General features: G+C 45.1%; 1 protein-coding gene across 1 annotated transcript in view; it reads right to left on the reverse strand.

Moving 5' to 3' along the window:
- Positions 1-25,859, reverse strand: part of LOC125278253 (adhesion G protein-coupled receptor F5-like) — a 41,630-nt gene that overhangs the window by 12,506 nt on the left and 3,265 nt on the right. Inside the window, exons 6-14 of the mRNA XM_048207266.1 lie at positions 25,568-25,723; positions 21,877-22,023; positions 8,531-8,677; positions 7,302-7,448; positions 5,733-5,879; positions 4,375-4,521; positions 3,147-3,293; positions 1,578-1,724; positions 350-496 (exon numbers count right to left, since the gene is read on the reverse strand). Of these exons, the coding sequence (XP_048063223.1) occupies positions 350-496; positions 1,578-1,724; positions 3,147-3,293; positions 4,375-4,521; positions 5,733-5,879; positions 7,302-7,448; positions 8,531-8,677; positions 21,877-22,023; positions 25,568-25,723 (1,332 nt within the window). The remainder of the gene's footprint in view (positions 1-349; positions 497-1,577; positions 1,725-3,146; positions 3,294-4,374; positions 4,522-5,732; positions 5,880-7,301; positions 7,449-8,530; positions 8,678-21,876; positions 22,024-25,567; positions 25,724-25,859) is intronic.

Raw genomic sequence — 25,859 nt, forward strand, 5'->3', positions numbered from 1 at the left:
CACAATCAAGCCTAGAAAAAAAACACCAGTCCTTTAATCTCATAATATTCGACAAATGGGTTTTAAATCTCGATGGCTTTCTCGCAAGAAGTGAATCACAGTTTCTCCATGATGCAAGACATGCAATTGGCTGTTCTCTACTGATGTCACACATTCATATGTACGCGCTCCACGAACTCAGGATCAAAGTACGAGTTGACAGAGAAAGTTATGCTATGCTATGCACTATGCTATCAGGTAATGAAGGAACCAGAAACCTTGGAATGGTTGACCGCCCGGTATTAAGACAGCATCCCAGGAGCAACTGGGCTTCTGGGCTGTGATACAAATATCTGATTATAGAATATACCTGTACATGTGTTGTTGATGCTGATATGAAGACTTGAATTTGTTGCAGTGAATCCATTTGAACACAAGCAACTGTAACTTCCCATCTGATTTGTGCAGGTGGAATTTGGACCACATACAGATGGACTGACCAGACATTCATCTATATCTGGAAAGGGAACACATTTCAGAAAAATAGTTCAATATTTCAAATGTTTCATAGTATTTAGAAAAGACCGAAATATAAGACTATTCTATTAATTACATCGCCAACAACATCACAAAACTGTTATCAGTTTGCAGTTGTAAACGAAGAGATGTCACACCGATCACAAGTTTAATGTGGAGTACCGCAAGGCTCAGTATTAGGACCGTTGCTTTTCGCTCTGTACAGGCTACCCTTGGGAGATATCATTAGGAAGCATGCCGTTAGTTTTCACTGTTACGCTGATGATACTCAGCTCTATGTTGTAGGTTAATGCCTACAAAAACGACCGGTTTTAGTCTCTTAATATTCGACAAATGGGTTTTAAATCTCGATGGCTTTCTCGCAAGAAGTGCATCACAGTTTCTCTATGTTGCAAGACATGCAATTGGCTGTTGCTACTGATGTCACACATTCGCTCCACGAACTCAGGATCAAAGCCGAAAGTTGACAGTGAAAGTTGATGATCAGCATCATGGTACCAACAAAGCCTGATTGGAGTGGTTTGGTTTTGTTAACTCGAAACTAATCCTGTAAACCTGAGTTTGTTCAGCTACTATCATGGTACAGGCCCCTGGTTTTAGTTAATGATCCTTTTGGACTTCCAGAGGATGTTTGAAGTGCCAGTGCAGCTTGTGTCTCTGTAATGTTCTTAGGCACCTGGGAACCAGCCTGGGTGTCACAACCACACTCCTTTACATCCATAGGAATGAGGAAATGATGGTTCCTACATGTGGTTCAATGATGCACATCCACTCAGTAAGAACAAGGTGTTGGATGTTCTTCCACCACGATTCCTGACACCTTTTGATCTGTGACCCACACCTGATTCCTAATTTGAGAGCTTGTTCAGGTCATGCATTCAATGACGTTTGTTGAAATAACTCTTATCTGCACTTTCTTCTCTCTCTCTTGCAAACACTATGCTATCAGGTAATGAAGGAACCAGAAACCTTGGAATGGTTGACCGCCCGGTATTAAGACAGCATCCCATGAGCAACTGGGCTTCTGGGCTGTGATACAAATATCTGATTATAGAATATACCTGTACATGTGTTGTTGACACTGATAGGAAGACTTGAATTTGTTGCAGTGAATCCATTTGAACAAAAGCAACTGTAACTTCCCATCTGATTTGTGCAGGTGGAATTTGGACCACATACAGATGGACTGACCAGACATTCATCTATATCTGGAAAGGGAACACATTTCAGAAAAATAGTTCAATATTTCAAATGTTTCATAGTATTTAGAAAAGACCGAAATATGTAAGACTATTCTAACAATTACATCGTCAACAACATCACAAAACCGTTATCAGTTTGCAGTTGTAAACGAAGAGATGTCACACCGATCACAAGTTCAGTGTGGAGTACTGCAAGGCTCAGTATTAGGACCGTTGCTTTTCGCTCTGTACATGCTACCCTTGGGAGATATCATTAGGAAGCATGCCGTTAGTTTTCACTGTTACGCTGATGATACTCAGCTCTATATTTCTTCGCATCCTGGCAAAACTTACCAATTCACAAAATTAACATAATGCATAGCTGATAACAGCTTTCATTTGCACTGATAAAGCAAGATATTTTCTTTTATTTGTCCTCTTTCATGCACAAGTATTTGCTTCTGTGTAAATGCATGTTTAATTCTTCATATTCTTTAAAGCGGTGGTTCATTGCGATTTCATTTTTTTAACTTTAGTTAGTGTGTAATGTTGTTGCTTGAACATAAACAGTATCTGCAAAGTTACAGCGCTGAAATGCAAACAGAGATATTGTCTTTTAAAGTTATGGCAGTTTAATGCCTACAAAAACGACCAGTTTGGACTACAACGAGCTTCTTCCCAGTTTGGTGACATCATAAACCTTGCAATTAACATAAACCCTGCCCACAGGAACACGCAACAACACGCACGGCATTGTGGAAGCAGAAGAGTTGTCTACATCGGACACGCGCGACGTGTCAAAAGATTTTATATGGCAATATAGATGCCATTATTTACATTTCCACTGAAGCACATGTAACGACTAATGGTAAGGGGCATGGCGTTTCTGGACGCTTCAGCGAACCACAATACACTGGGCCAGCTAACCAATCTGAGCACATTGTGTATTTCGGAGGGAGTGGTATCATAGAATCAGGAAGTCAAACCAGCCGTTCAAATGAAAATAGAGACAGCAGTGTAAAATAAAGGTAAAATATTCGAAAAATACAGCATTTTTTAAAAAACAAAGCACTAAGACATGTTAAACTGCGCCCCATAATCACAATCAAGCCTAGAAAAAAAACACCAGTCCTTTAATCTCATAATATTCGACAAATGGGTTTTAAATCTCGATGGCTTTCTCGCAAGAAGTGAATCACAGTTTCTCCATGATGCAAGACATGCAATTGGCTGTTCTCTACTGATGTCACACATTTATATGTACGCGCTCCACGAACTCAGAATCAAAGTACGAGTTGACAGAGAAAGTTATGCTATGCTATGCACTATGCTATCAGGTAATGAAGGAACCAGAAACCTTGGAATGGTTGACCGCCCGGTATTAAGACAGCATCCCATGAGCAACTGGGCTTCTGGGCTGTGATACAAATATCTGATTATAGAATATACCTGTACATGTGTTGTTGATGCTGATATGAAGACTTGAATTTGTTGCAGTGAATCCATTTGAACACAAGCAACTGTAACTTCCCATCTGATTTGTGCAGGTGGAATTTGGACCACATACAGATGGACTGACCAGACATTCATCTATATCTGGAAAGGGAACACATTTCAGAAAAATAGTTCAGTATTTCAAATGTTTCATAGTATTTAGAAAAGACCGAAATATAAGACTATTCTATTAATTACATCGCCAACAACATCACAAAACTGTTATCAGTTTGCAGTTGTAAACGAAGAGATGTCACACCGATCACAAGTTTAATGTGGAGTACCGCAAGGCTCAGTATTAGGACCGTTGCTTTTCGCTCTGTACAGGCTACCCTTGGGAGATATCATTAGGAAGCATGCCGTTAGTTTTCACTGTTACGCTGATGATACTCAGCTCTATGTTGTAGGTTAATGCCTACAAAAACGACCGGTTTTAGTCTCTTAATATTCGACAAATGGGTTTTAAATCTCGATGGCTTTCTCGCAAGAAGTGCATCACAGTTTCTCTATGTTGCAAGACATGCAATTGGCTGTTGCTACTGATGTCACACATTCGCTCCACGAACTCAGGATCAAAGCCGAAAGTTGACAGTGAAAGTTGATGATCAGCATCATGGTACCAACAAAGCCTGATTGGAGTGGTTTGGTTTTGTTAACTCGAAACTAATCCTGTAAACCTGAGTTTGTTCAGCTACTATCATGGTACAGGCCCCTGGTTTTAGTTAATGATCCTTTTGGACTTCCAGAGGATGTTTGAAGTGCCAGTGCAGCTTGTGTCTCTGTAATGTTCTTAGGCACCTGGGAACCAGCCTGGGTGTCACAACCACACTCCTTTACATCCATAGGAATGAGGAAATGATGGTTCCTACATGTGGTTCAATGATGCACATCCACTCAGTAAGAACAAGGTGTAGGATGTTCTTCCACCACGATTCCTGACACCTTTTGATCTGTGACCCACACCTGATTCCTAATTTGAGAGCTTGTTCAGGTCATGCATTCAATGACGTTTGTTGAAATAACTCTTATCTGCACTTTCTTCTCTCTCTCTTGCAAACACTATGCTATCAGGTAATGAAGGAACCAGAAACCTTGGAATGGTTGACCGCCCGGTATTAAGACAGCATCCCATGAGCAACTGGGCTTCTGGGCTGTGATACAAATATCTGATTATAGAATATACCTGTACATGTGTTGTTGACACTGATAGGAAGACTTGAATTTGTTGCAGTGAATCCATTTGAACAAAAGCAACTGTAACTTCCCATCTGATTTGTGCAGGTGGAATTTGGACCACATACAGATGGACTGACCAGACATTCATCTATATCTGGAAAGGGAACACATTTCAGAAAAATAGTTCAATATTTCAAATGTTTCATAGTATTTAGAAAAGACCGAAATATGTAAGACTATTCTAACAATTACATCGTCAACAACATCACAAAACCGTTATCAGTTTGCAGTTGTAAAACATTTCAGAAAAATAGTTCAGTATTTCAAATGTTTCATAGTATTTAGAAAAGACCGAAATATAAGACTATTCTATTAATTACATCGCCAAAACATCACAAAACTGTTATCAGTTTGCAGTTGTAAACGAAGAGATGTCACACCGATCACAAGTTTAATGTGGAGTACCGCAAGGCTCAGTATTAGGACCGTTGCTTTTCGCTCTGTACAGGCTACCCTTGGGAGATATCATTAGGAAGCATGCCGTTAGTTTTCTCTGTTGCGCTGATGATACTCAGCTCTACGTTGTAGGTTAATGCCTTCAAAAACGACCGGTTTTAGTCTCTTAATATTCGACAAATGGGTTTTAAATCTCGATGGCTTTCTCGCAAGAAGTGCATCACAGTTTCTCTATGTTGCAAGACATGCAATTGGCTGTTCGCTACTGATGTCACACATTCGCTCCACGAACTCAGGATCAAAGCCGAAAGTTGACAGTGAAAGTTGATGATCAGCATCATGGTACCAACAAAGCCTGATTGGAGTGGTTTGGTTTTGTTAACTCGAAACTAATCCTGTAAACCTGAGTTTGTTCAGCTACTATCATGGTACAGGCCCCTGGTTTTAGTTAATGATCCTTTTGGACTTCCAGAGGATGTTTGAAGTGCCAGTGCAGCTTGTGTCTCTGTAATGTTCTTAGGCACCTGGGAACCAGCCTGGGTGTCACAACCACACTCCTTTACATCCATAGGAATGAGGAAATGATGGTTCCTACATGTGGTTCAATGATGCACATCCACTCAGTAAGAACAAGGTGTAGGATGTTCTTCCACCACGATTCCTGACACCTTTTGATCTGTGACCCACACCTGATTCCTAATTTGAGAGCTTGTTCAGGTCATGCATTCAATGACGTTTGTTGAAATAACTCTTATCTGCACTTTCTTCTCTCTCTCTTGCAAACACTATGCTATCAGGTAATGAAGGAACCAGAAACCTTGGAATGGTTGACCGCCCGGTATTAAGACAGCATCCCATGAGCAACTGGGCTTCTGGGCTGTGATACAAATATCTGATTATAGAATATACCTGTACATGTGTTGTTGACACTGATAGGAAGACTTGAATTTGTTGCAGTGAATCCATTTGAACAAAAGCAACTGTAACTTCCCATCTGATTTGTGCAGGTGGAATTTGGACCACATACAGATGGACTGACCAGACATTCATCTATATCTGGAAAGGGAACACATTTCAGAAAAATAGTTCAATATTTCAAATGTTTCATAGTATTTAGAAAAGACCGAAATATGTAAGACTATTCTAACAATTACATCGTCAACAACATCACAAAACCGTTATCAGTTTGCAGTTGTAAACGAAGAGATGTCACACCGATCACAAGTTCAGTGTGGAGTACTGCAAGGCTCAGTATTAGGACCGTTGCTTTTCGCTCTGTACATGCTACCCTTGGGAGATATCATTAGGAAGCATGCCGTTAGTTTTCACTGTTACGCTGATGATACTCAGCTCTATATTTCTTCGCATCCTGGCAAAACTTACCAATTCACAAAATTAACATAATGCATAGCTGATAACAGCTTTCATTTGCACTGATAAAGCAAGATATTTTCTTTTATTTGTCCTCTTTCATGCACAAGTATTTGCTTCTGTGTAAATGCATGTTTAATTCTTCATATTCTTTAAAGCGGTGGTTCATTGCGATTTCATTTTTTTAACTTTAGTTAGTGTGTAATGTTGTTGCTTGAACATAAACAGTATCTGCAAAGTTACAGCGCTGAAATGCAAACAGAGATATTGTCTTTTAAAGTTATGGCAGTTTAATGCCTACAAAAACGACCAGTTTGGACTACAACGAGCTTCTTCCCAGTTTGGTGACATCATAAACCTTGCAATTAACATAAACCCTGCCCACAGGAACACGCAACAACACGCACGGCATTGTGGAAGCAGAAGAGTTGTCTACATCGGACACGCGCGACGTGTCAAAAGATTTTATATGGCAATATAGATGCCATTATTTACATTTCCACTGAAGCACATGTAACGACTAATGGTAAGGGGCATGGCGTTTCTGGACGCTTCAGCGAACCACAATACACTGGGCCAGCTAACCAATCTGAGCACATTGTGTATTTCGGAGGGAGTGGTATCATAGAATCAGGAAGTCAAACCAGCCGTTCAAATGAAAATAGAGACAGCAGTGTAAAATAAAGGTAAAATATTCGAAAAATACAGCATTTTTTAAAAAACAAAGCACTAAGACATGTTAAACTGCGCCCCATAATCACAATCAAGCCTAGAAAAAAAACACCAGTCCTTTAATCTCATAATATTCGACAAATGGGTTTTAAATCTCGATGGCTTTCTCGCAAGAAGTGAATCACAGTTTCTCCATGATGCAAGACATGCAATTGGCTGTTCTCTACTGATGTCACACATTCATATGTACGCGCTCCACGAACTCAGGATCAAAGTACGAGTTGACAGAGAAAGTTATGCTATGCTATGCACTATGCTATCAGGTAATGAAGGAACCAGAAACCTTGGAATGGTTGACCGCCCGGTATTAAGACAGCATCCCATGAGCAACTGGGCTTCTGGGCTGTGATACAAATATCTGATTATAGAATATACCTGTACATGTGTTGTTGATGCTGATATGAAGACTTGAATTTGTTGCAGTGAATCCATTTGAACACAAGCAACTGTAACTTCCCATCTGATTTGTGCAGGTGGAATTTGGACCACATACAGATGGACTGACCAGACATTCATCTATATCTGGAAAGGGAACACATTTCAGAAAAATAGTTCAATATTTCAAATGTTTCATAGTATTTAGAAAAGACCGAAATATAAGACTATTCTATTAATTACATCGCCAACAACATCACAAAACTGTTATCAGTTTGCAGTTGTAAACGAAGAGATGTCACACCGATCACAAGTTTAATGTGGAGTACCGCAAGGCTCAGTATTAGGACCGTTGCTTTTCGCTCTGTACAGGCTACCCTTGGGAGATATCATTAGGAAGCATGCCGTTAGTTTTCACTGTTACGCTGATGATACTCAGCTCTATGTTGTAGGTTAATGCCTACAAAAACGACCGGTTTTAGTCTCTTAATATTCGACAAATGGGTTTTAAATCTCGATGGCTTTCTCGCAAGAAGTGCATCACAGTTTCTCTATGTTGCAAGACATGCAATTGGCTGTTTGCTACTGATGTCACACATTCGCTCCACGAACTCAGGATCAAAGCCGAAAGTTGACAGTGAAAGTTGATGATCAGCATCATGGTACCAACAAAGCCTGATTGGAGTGGTTTGGTTTTGTTAACTCGAAACTAATCCTGTAAACCTGAGTTTGTTCAGCTACTATCATGGTACAGGCCCCTGGTTTTAGTTAATGATCCTTTTGGACTTCCAGAGGATGTTTGAAGTGCCAGTGCAGCTTGTGTCTCTGTAATGTTCTTAGGCACCTGGGAACCAGCCTGGGTGTCACAACCACACTCCTTTACATCCATAGGAATGAGGAAATGATGGTTCCTACATGTGGTTCAATGATGCACATCCACTCAGTAAGAACAAGGTGTTGGATGTTCTTCCACCACGATTCCTGACACCTTTTGATCTGTGACCCACACCTGATTCCTAATTTGAGAGCTTGTTCAGGTCATGCATTCAATGACGTTTGTTGAAATAACTCTTATCTGCACTTTCTTCTCTCTCTCTTGCAAACACTATGCTATCAGGTAATGAAGGAACCAGAAACCTTGGAATGGTTGACCGCCCGGTATTAAGACAGCATCCCATGAGCAACTGGGCTTCTGGGCTGTGATACAAATATCTGATTATAGAATATACCTGTACATGTGTTGTTGACACTGATAGGAAGACTTGAATTTGTTGCAGTGAATCCATTTGAACAAAAGCAACTGTAACTTCCCATCTGATTTGTGCAGGTGGAATTTGGACCACATACAGATGGACTGACCAGACATTCATCTATATCTGGAAAGGGAACACATTTCAGAAAAATAGTTCAATATTTCAAATGTTTCATAGTATTTAGAAAAGACCGAAATATATAAGACTATTCTAACAATTACATCGTCAACAACATCACAAAACCGTTATCAGTTTGCAGTTGTAAACGAAGAGATGTCACACCGATCACAAGTTCAGTGTGGAGTACTGCAAGGCTCAGTATTAGGACCGTTGCTTTTCGCTCTGTACATGCTACCCTTGGGAGATATCATTAGGAAGCATGGCCGTTAGTTTTCACTGTTACGCTGATGATACTCAGCTCTATATTTCTTCGCATCCTGGCAAAACTTACCAATTCACAAAATTAACATAATGCATAGCTGATAACAGCTTTCATTTGCACTGATAAAGCAAGATATTTTCTTTTATTTGTCCTCTTTCATGCACAAGTATTTGCTTCTGTGTAAATGCATGTTTAATTCTTCATATTATTTAAAGGGGTGTGTGGCGAGGGGGGCGTGGTTCAGTAAGGTCTGCAACCGGAGAGAATCGGGGAGACACTTGGTAAGTGAGTGGGTTGAATACAAACCACGAACACCTTGCTCATTCTAGATTGGCGCGGAGACGGGATCATTTGAGAGAGAGGGGAACTTTGAGGCACAGCGCGTTGCTTGGAACTTTAGTTAGTGTGAAGCCCTTTGTGGAATGTTGTTGCTTGAACTTTCTGTTGATAAACAGTATAGTTGTTCTGCACTTCCTTCCCAAGTTACAGGGTGGTTCATTGCGATTTCACTTTTTTAACTTTAGTTAGTGTGTAATGCAAACAGAGATATTGTCAAACAGAGATTTTAAAGTTATGGCAGTTTAATGCCTACAAAAACGACCAGTTTGGACTACAACGAGCTTCTTCCCAGTTTGGTGACATCATAAACCCTGCAATTAACATAAACCCTGCCCACAGGAACACGCAACAACATGCACGGCATTATGGAAGCGGAAGAGTTGTCTACACCGGACGCGCACAGTGCGACGTGTCAAAAGATATATTATAATCATTATAATCAGTGATACTGTCTACACTGGATGCGCTGCTGAAGACAGCTTCCAGAATCTACATGAGTTTAATGCTGGATTTGCACCAAGGCTATTACTGAAAGATGATGCGGTTCCCACTTTAAAAGCAGAAGCTGCTGTTTATGTGCCTCTAACTGTAAGTATATTTTATTGTTTGTACATGTGTTTAAAATGTATTATGTTGCTAATTTTTGGTTGCATCAAGGATGTAAACAAAGACTAACGTGTTTTTGCTTTGCTAGCCAGTTAGCTAAATTCTATTGCATACTTCTCCAACAAATGCCAACAAACACCAACAAACTTCTATGTTCATAGACAAACAGTGTTACATTCACTGTCTCGTCCTGCTGTCATTGACTGTCAAGTGATCTTTTGTGTTCTGTTCCTCACAGCTGTTAGTTATTAGTATTGTGTATTTAAGTTCCTCCCCGTCCTCAGTCTTGCGTTCAGAATTGCTGAATGTTACTTGTGTTGTATGTTACCTGCCTATTCTGTAAGATTAAACTACGTTATCTTCCTTGAACCTGTCTTTCTCGTCTTCCCTGGTGTACAACTGTAACAGAATACCGGACCTAAACCGTTCGTGCTCGAGCCACGAGTTTTGTTTGTTCATGAAAAAGTTCATCAGTGTTGCACTTGCCTGCCCCTACGACAGCGAAACCCTGAAGTCGCTGTTCTGGATCGGGGCCAACTACCATCGTCCCGTGGACCTCCCAGACACCTCCGGACTCAGCTGGATGGAGTATATCATCAGGTGTCTGGAGAGTGTTCGTCCCCGATCCAGAGCACAGTCAGACCCAGAGCCCGTATCTTCCCCATGGACCGCGGAGTTCTTGTGCGAGCCTCCCGCAGACGGAGAGTTACGGAGAGACGGAGAGGAAGTGGAACTTCACCAGACGTCTGACCAGGGGTGTGAGCCCACGACATCTGCAGACGAGAAAGAAACTACTACGGAGAGGGAGGACTGGCTGACTGACTTTAGCGATGAGTCAACTCCCACCCAAACCCACCCGTCATGTTCATCTTCATTACTTAACAGAGACATTACTATGGACTGTGTTTTATTTACAGATTCTCTACCGACACAGTCAACACCTTGCTCAGCCAGTCCTCCTACAACATCACTGCTGGATGTCATCTGCCCTGCACCGTCTCCGGGGAACCCCTGTGACGTCGAGCCGCAGGTCACACTCCCACCAGCAGCACTAAGGCCAGAGGCTCCGGTGGCTTCGCCTCCAGCCGCCGACCATCTCGGCCCATCGACCTGTCTGCTCCGTCCAGGCTCTGCCCATCTACGGTTCCGCCGGAGACCCTCCGACTGACGGCTCTTCCGGTCTCCCTCGTCCGGCCGGCTCCCCCTTGGTCAGTCGTCCCTCTTCCGCAACGGACTTACGAGACATCGTTTACACCGTCCCTCCACCCCTTCGGCTACAGAGGGCTTCTCCTTCCCCTCGGAGTCGCCTCTGTCCTCGGTCGAGCCGACATCACCACAGCCCTTGGGATCTCCAGCTCCGCCTCCGCCGGTCATCGCCTGTACATCGCCGCGGTCTCCTAGGCCAGCGACGTCGCGGGAGTTCATCAGCTCTCCGTCTGCGCCCCAGAATCCACCTGCTGAGTCTCCGCCGGTCGTCCCCCAGATGCCGTCAGTCCGCTCTACAGCATCTGGACTCCGCCCTTCATCTACTCAGCCGTGGACTGTTGGATCTGGGGAGCTCTGGGTCTGTGCCAGCGGTCATCCACCTACGCCGCCAGGGGATCGTCGCCCTCCCTTCATCACTCCGTCACCATCACTCCGTCCACCTCCTGAGCCCCCTCCGGCCACCCCTGTGATGTTCTTCCACGGCGCGAGGATGCGCCTTGCCGGAGGGGGAGCTAATGTTACATTCACCGTCTCGTCCTGTTGTCATTGTCACGTGATCCTTTGTGTTCTGTTCCCGCCACTCATCATTCACCATGGACACTGATTACTCACAGCTGTTAGTTATTAGTATTGTGTATTTAAGTTCCTCCCCGTCCTCAGTCTTGCGTTCAGAATTGCTGAATGTTACTTGTGTTGTATGTTACCTGCCTATTCCGTAAGATTAAACTACGTTATCTTCCTTGAACCTGTCTTGTCAGGGGGAAACAGGACCCAGAGGCGAGAGAGTGGAATGAACACAGGTTTAATAGTCCTTCCAAAAACAAGAACGCAGGCAGTCTGCCAAGTGCGGAACACACACACACACACTTGCAGCTGGTATTGAAAATAAACAGACAAAACGACAATCAAGGGGAGCCGCAGAGCCGTCACTGGCCAGGGTAACTTCAGGCTTGAGATAGGAAAACCCACGGCCGGCAGATGGAGAGACCAGGCAGAGGGAACCAGAAACAGGCGAAATCCAGAGACGGCATCTGTGACTGGGACTAAGACTGTGGCACACACAATATCACAGATCAGAAAAGTTTCGTTAAGGAAGCGAGGAGCAAACGCCAGCGTGGGAAAACAATAATCCGACACTGAAGCGCGGCTAGCAGCAGAGCAAAGAAGGGGAAACAATCAGAGAAGAAACGCAACAGGTGCGTGGACAATCAGCGCGAGCTCTGAGAAGAAAAGAGCTGCAGGTGAAATCAACTAAAGAAACGATAGGAAGAAAGGAGAAAATGAGGAGCAATTAAACCTGATTCATGACAGTACCCCTCCCCCGAGGAGCGCCCCCTGGCGCTCCAAAGGTAGAGGACTGGCGAGAGCGGAGGAAGTCCTCGATGAGCAAGCGGTCCAGGACGTCCCGGGCAGGGACCCAGCTTCTCTCCTCGGGGCCATAACCCTCCCAATCGACCAGGTACTGATGTTCGCGCCCACGGCGACGCATGTCCAGCAACCTCCTCACCCTATAAACGGGGAACCCCTCTACAAGGGCGGGACAACGGGAGGGCTGGGCGGGAGCGCGAATAACTGGTTTAATACATGACACATGAAAAACCGGGTGTACGCGTCGTAAGTTGGGGGGCAATTTGAGTCTAACAGCAACGGGACTAAGAATCTTGGAAATGCAAAAAGGACCAATGAAACGCGGAGCCAGTTTACGAGAGGTGTGTTGTAATGGCAAGTCGCGTGTGGAAAGCCACACCCTCTGCCCACAGACATACCTCGGAGCTTTGACGCGTCGGCAATTGGCAGAGCGGCGAGTAAGTTCTCTGTTACGACACAAAGCGGCTCTGACAGTCCTCCAAGTACGCTGACAGCGACGAACAAAAGCTTGGACCGAGGGTACCGAGGCCTCTGACTCCTGGGAAGAAAAGAGAGGCGGTTGGTACCCCAGGCAAGACTGAAAAGGGGAGAAACCTGTGGCCAAAGAAGGAAGGGAGTTGTGAGCGTATTCCACCCATGGCAATTGTTCACACCATGAAGCGGGATTACGGAAGGCCAGGGTACGGAGCATACGTCCTAAAATCTGATTGGTGCGCTCGGCCTGCCCATTAGTCTGGGGGTGAAAGCCAGATGACAAACTGGCCGTGGCACCAATCTGGCGACAGAACTCCTTCCAGAACATAGATGCAAATTGGGGACCCCTATCGGAAACAATATCAGTGGGGAGACCATGCAAATGAAAAACGTGTTCGATCATCAATTGGGCCGTCTCCTTCGCGGCGGGCAATTTAGAGAGCGGAACAAAGTGAGCGGCCTTAGAAAATCGGTCAACAATAGTCAAAATGACAGTATTCTCGGCCGATGAAGGAAGGCCCGTCACAAAATCAATTGCAATGTGAGACCAAGGTCGGGACGGAATAGGAAGTGGGCGGAGTAGCCCCGCGGGAGGAAAATTGCTAGACTTGGTCTGGGCGCAAATGGCACAAGCAGAAATAAATTTACGAAAGTCTCGAGAGAGAGCGGTCCACCAGAATCGCTGATTTATGGCTGCGAGCGTACCTCTAATCCCAGGATGAATCATTAACTTAGACGAGTGGCCCCACCGTAGCACTGCGGGACGAACGGAGACCGAGACGAAGAGAATGTTGCGGGGGCAATTGGGGGAAACAGTAACATTAGTCAACGCTGATTTGACCTGTCTCTCTATTCCCCAGACCGCACCTCCAACCACGCAACCATCAGGCAAAATGGTCTCGGGAGTGGCAGCACTGTCCGAGGTACCGAATTGGCGAGAGAGAGCGTCGGGCTTGGTATTCTTCTCGCCGGGGTGGAAGGAGAGAAAAATCAAAACGCCCAAAAAATAAAGCCCAACGAGCCTGACGCTCTTTAAGCCTCTTAGCCGTCCGAATGTACTCTAAATTCTTGTGGTCTGTCCAAACAACAAATGGAATTGAGGTACCCTCAAGCCAATGACGCCACTCCTCGAGAGCCAATCGAACCGCAAGGAGCTCACGATTTCCTATATCATAATTACGCTCTGCAGGCGAAAGCCGATGGGAGAAATATGCACAAGGATGAACCCTCTCGTCCTGCGGAGAATGCTGCGGCCACATCAGAGGCATCCACCTCGACGATAAATTGTCGTTCGGGGTTAGGGGTGACCAAAATAGGGGCCGTGGTAAAAAGCTTCTTTAATCTGTCAAACGCAGACTGCGTGGGCTCTGACCAAACAAAGTGAGTCTTGGACGACGTAAGGGCTGTTAACGGAGCAGCCACTCGACTGAAATTGGAAATAAAACGACGGTAAAAGTTTGCGAATCCGAGGAAACGCTGCAGCGCAATGCGAGAGTCAGGAACGGGCCACTCAACCACCGCACGTACCTTGGCTGGGTCCATGCTGATGCCTTCAGCAGACACCACCGAGCCAAGGAACGTTACGGAAGACACATGAAAAGCGCACTTCTCAGCCTTCACTAAGAGACGGTTCTCCAGAAGGCGCTGTAATACACGACGAACGTGCTGGACGTGCACCCGCAGGGAGGGCCAGAAAATCAAAATATCATCGAGGTAAATGAAGACGAAGACATTGAGCATGTCCCGTAGGACATCATTGACTAGAGCTTGGAACACAGCCGGAGCGTTGACAAGGCCGAACGGTAAAACCCGATACTCGAAGTGCCCAAGAGGGGTATTAAACGCGGTCTTCCACTCATCTCCTTCTTTAATCCGGACCAAGTGGTAGGCGTTACGGAGGTCAAGTTTAGTGAAGATCCTGGCCCCCTGCAAGATCTCAAAAGCCGACGACATAAGGGGCAAAGGATAACGGATCTTAACTGTTATGTTGTTAAGGCCTCGATAATCAATGCAAGGTCGTAGCGACCCGTCCTTTTTCTTGACAAAAAAACCCCCCGCACCGGCGGGCGAGGTAGAGGGAACGATAGTCCCGGCCGCGAGACTCTCAGTCAAATATTTCTCAAAAGCCTCGCGTTCGGGAGCTGAAAGCGAATACAAGCGTCCGCGAGGAGGGGTAGTACCGGGAAGGAGGTCGATGCTACAATCGTAGGGGCGGTGGGGAGGAAGAGAAGCAGCCCGGGAACGGCTGAACACAGCTCGCAAATCGAGATACTCCTCCGGCACTCCAGACAAATCAGCAGGTTCCTCCTGAAAAACAGAAACAGGAGAGAGAGAAGGAACAGCAGACACAAGACAATGGGTATGACAAGACAGTTTCCATGACATGATAATCCCCTCTGCCCAGTCAATCTGCGGGTTATGTTGGACTAGCCAGGGGTGACCCAAAACTATAGGGAACGAAAAATAAAAAATGAAATTGTCTCTTGGTGATTTCCTGAGATGGTGAGACTCACCGGAGCGGTGGCGAGATGGGTACATGGCAGCTGACTACCATCCAGAGCGAACAGAGGAGTAGGCTTGTCAAGATAGTGAAGAGGGATGTTATGCTCCAAAGCCCATGCTTCGTCCATGAAATTTCCTTCGCAGCCAGAATCGATAAAGGCTTGACACGAGAACATGACTCCAGACCAGTGTAGTGTGACCGGAAAAATGGTGCGTGTTCTTTCCGAAGGGGACCTCGCAGCTGCGCCCGTCAGTACTCCCCGTTCTACTGACGAGTGCATCCTTTTAACGGACAGACCGCTACCAGATGACCAAATCCTCCGCAGTACATGCACAGCCGATGCAGGATGCGGCGCTGACACTCAGCTGGAGAGATCCGTATCCCAGAAACCTGCATAGGCTCGGGAATCTGAGCAGCCTCAAATGACACAGGAGTGGGAGCAGGCGGTGAAAAGGGTGGCAAAGGGGTCGGCCCTCGGACACGGTGTCGCAGCTCAGCACGCTTCTCCAATCTGATGGCCAATTCCACCAACTGATCGAAATCAGCGGGGACTTCACACGCATATATCTCATCTCTAACTTCTGAGCACAACCCCTCCAGAAACCAGGCTGCCAGTGCAGGCTCGTTCCACTCACTGGTTGCGGAAAGAGTACGGAACTCAATGGAATAGTCGGAAACTGACCTTCTGCCCTGGCGAAGCACAGCAAGCTGACGAGACGCCTCGCGTCCACTGACAGAGCGATCGAAGACCTTCGTCATCTCCTCCTTGAACTGGGCAAAGAACTGGCAGCACTAAGCCTCCGCCTCCCAGACCGCCGTGGCCCAGTCCCGCGCTCTTCCCGTCAGTAAAGAAATCACGAAGGCGACCCTGGCGCGGTCAGAAGCGTATGTGGCGGGCTGGAGAGAGAAGACAACCTCGCACTGAGTAAGAAAAGCTTTACATTCAGTAGGCTCACCCGCGTATCTTGGGGGATTGTTCACTCTAGGCTCCGGAGCTGAGCTGGGAGATGGAGGATCAGACAGCTCGGAGCGGAGAAACTGAAAACGGTGATTAAGATCAGCAACCTGGCCAGCGAGGCTCTCTACAGCCTGTCTTGCAGCGGAAAGTTCTTCCTCATGTCTCCCGAGCATGACTCCCTGCATCTCCACTGCCGAACGAATCAGCCCTTCCCCCGCCGGGTCCATGGCTGGTCGGATTATTCTGTCAGGGGGAAACAGGACCCAGAGGCGAGAGAATGGAATGAACACAGCTTTAATAGTCCTTCCAAAAACAAGAACGCAGACAGTCTGCCAAGTGCGGAACACACACACACACTTGCAGCTGGTATTGAAAATAAACAGACAAAACGACAATCAAGGGGAGCTGCAGAGCCGTCACTGGCCAGGGTAACTTCAGGCTTGAGATAGGAAAACCCACGGCCGGCAGATGGAGAGACCAGGCAGAGGGAACCAGAAACAGGATGGCGAAATCCAGAGACGGCGTCTGTGACTGGGACTAAGACTGTGGCACACACAATATCACAGATCAGAAAAGTTTCGTTAAGGAAGCGAGGAGCAAACGCCAGCGTGGGAAAACAATAATCCGACACTGAAGCGCGGCTAGCAGCAGAGCAAAGAAGGGGAAACAATCAGAGAAGAAACGCAACAGGTGCGTGGACAATCAGCGCGAGCGCTGAGAAGAAAAGAGCTGCAGGTGAAATCAACTAAAGAAACGATAGGAAGAAAGGAGAAAATGAGGAGCAATTAAACCTGATTCATGACATGTCTTCCTCGTCTTCCCTGGTGTACAACTGTAACAAACAGTTGTTCATGCTATAAATTAAACAATAACTTTACAAAAATGCTACTACTCTGTCCTGTATTTGGCTACAGTAAAGCTTTAATCAGGATAAAACCGTATATTGAAAGCTAACAAACAGCAGTAACATTTACAAGTGACAGCATATCTAAACACGTTGACACACGTACTAAAGGAAATACTTATCATTCAAAAAACATCCTTTAAAAACCATGCTTGCAGAGGTTGTGCTTGACCCTCTTCATCATTACTGCTATCTGGGTCTGATTCAGGCTCAATTTTATATTGCAATATAGACACCATTATTTACATTTCCACTGAAACACATATAACAACTAATGGTAAGGGGTGTGGCGTTTCCAGACGCTTCAGCAAACCACAATACACTGGGCCAGCTAACCAATCTGAGCACATTGTGTAAAAACGCCTCAGGTTACGCATGTAACCATGGTTCCCTGAGAGGGGAACGAGACGCTGCGTCGCCATGGCAACGCTTTGGGGATCCGCCTCAGCGTAAGCACTCCTGAAGACGTGTACAACTAGTCCAATCTTGATTGGTGCAACGTCATCCCGTGACGTATGCTGCCGGAACTTGGAAGCTATAAAAGAGCTGTCAAACACAGCTGTTTCAGCTACTGATCTGAAGCAAGCGGTTGACAGGCATGCAGGAAGTATGGCAAGGGGACGCAGCATCTTGTTCCCCTGTCAGGGAACCATGGTTACATGCGTAACCTGAGACGTTCCCTTTCGAGGGAACTCGCGGTGTGTCGCCATGGCAACGCTTTGGGGAACGAATACCTGCGTCGCCATACTGACTAAATGCCTATCCTGATGTGAAGCAGAAATGGCACAAACTAGGACATAAGCAATTGAGAACCGGGCGTGACCGGTAGATCCAAACTATAGAATCTTATAAAGGTGTGTGGGGAAGACCAACCCGCCGCATCACAAATATCTTGGAGGGAGGCCCCCGACCATAATGCACAAGACGATGCCATACTTCGGGTAGAATGGGCCTTAAGAGGCAGAGGTGAAGGAAGCCTGCGCACCTCATAAGCCTTAGATATGGCCTCTACAATCCATCTACTGATGGTAAGTTTAGTACCCTTCTTTGGGGGGCCGAAGCATACTAACAACTGATCTGATTTCCTCCAGCTAGAAGTCTTCCTGACATAGCACTGGAGGGCTCTGACTGGACAGAGCAATTGCAGCCTCTCGCGTTCAGCCGACGTTGAAGGAGGATGAAAAGCCTGGAGGACTGTGGACCTGGCCACACTGGTTGGTACCTTAGGTACATACCCTGGTCTTGGGTACAGAATAGCCTTGACGCCACCAGGGGCAAACTCCAAGCATTATGGAGCCATAGAAAGAGCTTGTAAGTCCCCAACTCTTTTGAGGGATGTGATAGCCAACAAAAACGTCAGCTTCAAAGTGACCATCTTGTCAGATGCAGTGTCCAAAGGCTCAAAGGGTGCCAAAGATAACCCTTCTAAGACAATAGTCAGGTCCCAGTAGGGAATCCTGACCTGAGCCGTAGGCCTCATCCTCAAAGCTCCACGGAGGAAACAAGTTATTAGATGGTGTCTCCCTAGGGATGCACCATCTTAAGGTGTGTGGAAGACAGATATAGCCGCCACATACACCTTCAGAGTAGATGGTGTAAGACCAGCCGAAAAGCGGTCCTGGAGAAATTACAGCACTGAAGCCACCGGGCAGTTAACTGGGTCAATTTGACTTCTCCTACACCATATAGAAAACACTCTCCACTTGAGCGTGTAAAGTTTCCTCGTGGAGGGAGCTCTAGAGTTAAGTATGGTCTCTACCACCTCAGTGGAGAGACCTTCATTTATGAGCTGGTCCCCCTCAGGGGCCAGACCCAGAGTTTCAACATCTCCGGTCGGGGGTGAAATATTGAGCCCCCGGCCTGAGTCAGGAGATCCCTCCTGAGCGGAATCTCCCACGGGAGACCGTCAAGGAGGGCTATTATGTCCGAGAACCACACTCGGGCCAGCCAGCGTGGGGCTACCAAGAGCAATCTGACCCCATCCTGCCGAACTCTCTCTAGAACTCCCGGAAGCAGAGCGATCGGGGGAAATGCGTACAGCCGCGGCCTCGGCCACGGCTGTACCATAGCGTCCAGCCCCAGAGGGGCTGGATGAGCAAGGAAGAACCAGTCTGTAGCCCTTGCGAATAGTGCGAGTGACCCAGCTCGACACGTTGACTAAATTTTCCCATGCTGGAAGGAAATTCACTAAGGGTACCAGCCTCTCGGAGCTGGCCCCAGCCATACTCGATGGAGGAGGTTGGGTGCCCTGAAGCACGTCTGCGGCAGGGTTCAACCGTTTTAAATTCTCTACAGGCTTCTCTATTGAGAGCAAACCCCCAGCATCACAAGATTGTGCGAACACTGAGTTATGGGTTTGTTGGAAATCGTTGTGCCCCGAAGCGCAGAGGGTGGCGGGGTTAACAAATCGATTTCCTGAGGGCTCCACGGGGGAGCAGCTGTAAAAAGCTCCTGCCCTGGAGGGGGTGCCCTCAGAGGCCTGACAAAATCGTCAGGACCTCTTTCCCGAAGCCTGTCTGGAGAGAATGACGTTCCTCAGATCCGTCTTCTCTCTTTGGGGCTTCGGTTGAGAGTGTTGCTTCTGCGCCTTGGGTTTTGCAGGGGGCGCTCGAGAAGCAACACTCTCCTTCTGTGCCTGCCGGTATGAGGAGCTCGGCATACATGGGCGGGGCTGCTCTTTGGCTGCAGCCCCCTGGGATTTGGACTTGAGGTGGATGAACCTCTGAAACGCTGCCGCCTGTTTTTTCGACTCCTGAAATCTCTCGACGACCGTGGAAACGGCGTCGCCGAAGAGACCAGATGGCGACAGCAGGGCATCAAGGAGGAAAGTTCTATCCCTCTCTTTAATGCCGAGAGGTTCAACCAGAGGTGCCCCTCCATTACCACTGAAGCTGCCATGGAGCGGCCGATGGCACGAGCCGTCTCCTTTGTGGCACGGAGAGCCAAATCAGTGGCCCGACAGAGCTCTTTAATATCGTCGGGCCGCACCTCCTCCGCCTCATCCATTCCCCTCAGCAGGTCGGCCTGATAGGCTTGTAAAAGTGCCATTGTGTGTAAACAGGCACCGGCCTGACCTGCTGCCATATATGCCTTGCCCACCAAAGAAGATGTAGTTCGGCATGGTTTGGTGGGCAGTGTCGGGGCTTTGAGGGACGATGCAGCGTCAGGTGACAAATACGCAGCCAGGGTTTCCTCAACCCTGGGCATCGTCCCATAACCATTCTGTTTGAGCCCCACCAAGGATGAATAATGATGTACGGTGGGGCTCGAAAGCCTAGATGAATACGGCTTATTCCAGGATCTCGCCACCTCAGTGTGGAGATCCTGGAAGAACGGTAAAACCCCGACGTGGAGGTTGTTGTGCTGACTGGAGGAAGCGTTCATCAAGCTTGCTTTTACTACGCTCCTCCTGTCTCTCGGCCGGCCAGTCGATATTTAATTTCGCCACGGCACGAGAAACAACCCCCACAAGCTCCTCATACTGTGGTGATTGGGCTGGCGAGTCACCCAAATCACTCATATCACAGTCAAAACTGAGAACATTCACCTCCTCAGAGGCAGACGGACTCAGCATTAACGGCTCGCACGGGGTGGAAGAAGCCGCGGAGCGGGCTTCCGGATCCCGATATTGGGCACTGGGCCAAGCGGTTGAGGGCTGAGAAGGGGCCGCAGCCGTCTCAACCCCCGCCGCCAGGTCCATCTGCGAACCCCAGGACTGCAGACGCCGAGCTGCCTCAGCAGCCGCGGGACCTGAGCCATGGGGAACGCCAAACTGGCCACTATCAGCAAACAAGGCCAGCCGGGAGCGGAGCGTTCTCAAAGGGAATGCTTCACATGCTGGGCAATCAGCCTTCTCAAAGGCTGATCGTGCGTGCTCCGCTCCCATGCAGTACACACAAAATTCATGTGCATATCCCTCCGTAATGAAACGCTGGCAGGGAGGAATGCACGGTCTGAATTTTTGACTGCTTTCACTCGCCATTTCTAGATTCATATAACATAATATATATTGTTGACCTACGGGACAAACAACACCAAATAAGACGGACAGAGACACAGAATGCTTGCTGAAGATCAGAAAGCTGAAACAGCTGTGTTTGACAGCTCTTTTATAGCTTCCGCGTTCCGCTGGCATACGTCACGGGATGGCGTTGCACCAATCAAGATTGGACTAGTTGTACACGTCTTCAGGAGCACTTACGCTGAGGTGGATCCCCAAAGCGTTGCCATGGCGACGCAGCACGAGTTCCCTCGAAAGGGAACACCAGTCCTTTAATCTCGTAATATTCGACAAAAGCCATCTCGATGGCTTTCTCGCAAGAAGTGAATCACAGTTTCTCCATGATGCAAGACATGCAATTGGCTGTTCGCTACTGATGTCACACATTCATATGTATGTGCTCCACGAACTCAGTATCAAAATACGAGTTGAGAGAGAAAGTTATGCTATGCTATGCACTATGCTATCAGGTAATGAAGGAACCAGAAACCTTGGAATGGTTGCCCGCCCGGTATTAAGACAGCATCCCATGAGCAACTGGGCTTCTGGGCTGTGATACAAATATCTGATTATAGAATATACCTGTACATGTGTTGTTGATGCTGATATGAAGACTTGAATTTGTTGCAGTGAATCCATTTGAACACAAGCAACTGTAACTTCCCATCTGATTTGTGCAGGTGGAATTTGGACCACATACAGATGGACTGACCAGACATTCATCTATATCTGGAAAGGGAACACATTTCAGAAAAATAGTTCAATATTTCAAATGTTTCATAGTATTTAGAAAAGACCTGAATATAGGAAAAAGTTTGAGCAGAACAAGTGGTCCAATTATATTCTTTTGATGTTTAAAACATCTCCAAAAACATTTCTCCTGAACGCACCCTACAGTTAAATATAATGTAAATTATGTTAACTCAATAAGTTATGCAGTGTTCTTAGAAAACAGAAAACCAATAATATAATCAATCGGTAATGCTTTAGATTACAGCCCGGAAAGTAGGCTACTGCGTAATTACAAAGAATTTACAGCGTAACTTAATTGTAGTGTACCTATACAGTAAGTATGTGTAAGTATAGGTGAACAATATGTAAAGTATTGGGAATAAAGGGGTAACATCCAGGAAAATAACAAATGATTTATACTGTAAGTATTTTAGAACTAAGTGGTACTTACACTGTTATGATAGAAACCGGGGACATTTCCTATGTGAGTGGTCAAAATACCACCAAAATCTCATTTGTTATTATCTATTAACTAAAAAACGGGGACAGTACATTTTTGATTTTTTTTATTGCTGTGGGTTTCACATTTTACATTAATAAATATTATGATTTAATTTTATTATTAGAATTTTTGGTCTGGTTTTAATACAATTCACCAAAATAACTAGCCAGTAGGCCTAACTACAAAAAACTATTAAATTATTACACTATTTTAAAAAATCACATTACAAAATATAATGTGAGATAAATAACACAAATAATATTTGCAACATTTATTATTGAATTGAATATTTTAATTTTCACGAGCTGTTTATACTGTACAGAATTACCACTTTTGTCCAATGACATTTTAATTTTCTGTTAACAGCTTTACTGACATGAAAGGAGCTTTGTTGTAGTATTCTTGAGTAAAGTTCATAAAATGTAGGCTACATTATTATTTCCAACTGGAATTTGTAAAATGTTCTAAATATAAATATATATATATATTTTTTTGTTGTTGTTGTTGTTTTTTTGGTTAGGCTACTTTACACAACGTATAGGGAAATTAAAATACTATTTGTAGCCAATTTCTAAGATAAATCCTTGAGCTTCAGTTTTGATCACCGTGTCACCAGCTGGTCGTGTGAGCAAAGTGCGCACTTCTCTTTAAAACACGCAGCATAGACTGTATATATATACTTAATCACTGTATTTTGCTGCTGTATAAAGGCACAAAGCCATATCACGGTTTCGATTTTAGTTCGTTGGCAAAATACAACGTTAGAGACCATTATGTTTTAAATTTTCATTAGGCTATGTAACGGCAGCGGCGGCACAGGGTCATTAATGGGAAACACTGAATGAATGTTTAGCTGACACATGTGCTAAAGTTGTCATATCCGTTGTTATGTCATAACAAAAACCCTTCAACCGGCCCGAACGAGATCTCGAGGCCTGCCGCTGCGCTGAGTGAGTGACAGGAGGCGTGTCTGTGTGGTTCAACCGGGTTCAACTGGTTCAACTGCGGTGTGCGTGAACTCGCTGCCGGTTTATGGATACTTTAGAAAAGCGGTATTGAACTGTTTAACATATTTTAATAGAGAGATATGTTTAGAAATATACATGGGCGTCGGAACCATTGTATGTGGGTGGGACAAGACCCACCCACTTTTTAAGACCAATGATATTGGACCCACTCACTTTTACCGTCTCTAATTCAGCATTTGTCTAATCCCCCCGGTGATGCTACTCCGCAAACCACCAACAGATCATAAAAAATACCAAAAATAAAAATATTTTTTAAAACATCGCCAAGTAAAAAGCTGCGTTTATAAAGAAATGTCTCTTTACGACCACAACAAACGGGACACTTTTCAGACGCGCATTCCGACTTCGCCTCAGCGCCAGGCGCAAGTCAAACGAGCGCGGAAAAGGTCGCTTCAGCTGAACAACAGTGAACTGTGGTCAGATGAGATGTTGTCAGGCTATGCCAGTAAAACTCCAATCAGCCGTTAGGCTATAGTCTACTGTGCTCGAAGCGCGAACTCAAGAATTGCTCGCGCAAATGCGCCGGCGCGCGCTGCATATTACTTTATTATAGTTTAACTAAAGCGCTAAAGAAACTACGGGCATGCACCATCATTATTCTGAGGTAATAATGATGGTGAATGGAATTACCAAACATGCGATTAAATCTGCCTCAAAACTGTGCATGCATGTAGGCTATGTATTTGTTGACATGGTTAAAGCTATTGTTATCCAATTTGTTGGCCTTAAAACGTCTTAAAAATGCATATATGTACACCAAGGAAATCAAAATTTTCTCGGGGGAGCATGCCCCCGAACCCCCTAGCATAATACATTTTGTGACCTCGGTAAATATAAAACCCTGCGTACGGCCCAGCTTCTTTTCTATCTAGCGAAATCAAAGATAATCGTGTAACTCTCCAGTTGTGCGCACTTTGGGACTAAACTTTGTATGCACTGTGTGATCAATGTGTGAAAATAAATGGGATCAAAAAACGCGATTGAATGTAAAGGTTTGTGTCTCGTTGTTCTGTTGAAAAAAATCAATAACTACCGATTGATTGGCATTTTTATCTATCTATCTACCTATGTATGTATGTATGTGTGTGTATATATATATATATATATATATATATATATATATATATATATATATATATATATATATATAAATTGGAGGGAGGACCCACCCACATTTCTTTTGCTTCCGACGCCCATGGAAATATATATAGGCTATATATTAACAGCACTATTAAGAAACTTCTATGCTACTGGCCAGACTTTTTTGAAATGTATTTGCGGATTATTTTGAACGAGATATAAAACGGGGATATTTCCGGGGACAGCTCCAGTCGGGGACGGAGCACCAAAAACCGGGACTGTCCCCGGAAAACGAGGACATCTGGTCACCCTAAGTTACAGGGTAAGTATGACATTACGGGCCGTTGCGTTTTTTTTTTTTTTAATTACTTACATTACATGAAATAAGAGTTTAACGAGCTCCACTTTAATTTACGCCCCTAATGTCATATTTACCCTGTAACTACATGAAATAAGAGGGTAACAAGCTCCACTTTAATTTACGGCCCGCAATGTCATACTTACTCTGTAACTAGCCTACATGAAACAAAAGCATATTTCCCCATGTATTAAAAAAAGATTGCAATAGTTCTTTCTACTTGCCTTGAAACAACTTAATCAGTGCACTTTCTCGCTAAATTAATCCCAAATGTAAGATTGTTGTCTATCATAACAGTGTAAGTACCCCTTAGTTCTAAAATACTTAAAGTATAAATAATTTGATATTTTCCTGGTTGTTACCCCTTTATTCCCAATACTTTACATATTGTTCCCCTATACTTACACATACTTACTGTATAGTTACACTATAATTATTGAAAGTTACGCTGTAAATTCTTTGTGATTACGCAGTACTTAAAGCGTTACCCAATCAATCTTAATAGATTTAAAGTACATACAGCTATTAAAAATAGGAAAACACTATTTTTGCACAACTTCACAAGTACTTCACCTTCGCAGAACTGTCCATCAACTGGAAGGGCATTGATACATGTACATGAACCATCATTGATGTCATCACAGGCCTTGTATGAGTGACACGTGTCATTCGGCCAAACAAACAGATCCTCACATTTACACTGATACTGCGTTTCATTGAAAGAACACACTGAAAAGCATAGGAATACAATACTTTAATTAAGATTAGATATCAGTCAGCATGTTTATTTTTATAACTTTAGTAGTATCACTAATTGTAGGTTAATTGTAACTTTATTGACATCAGAAGGATTTTAGCTGATGAA

The sequence above is a fragment of the Megalobrama amblycephala genome, linkage group LG11, assembly GCF_018812025.1.
Source record: "Megalobrama amblycephala isolate DHTTF-2021 linkage group LG11, ASM1881202v1, whole genome shotgun sequence".
NCBI classification, from domain to species: Eukaryota; Metazoa; Chordata; class Actinopteri; order Cypriniformes; family Xenocyprididae; genus Megalobrama; species Megalobrama amblycephala.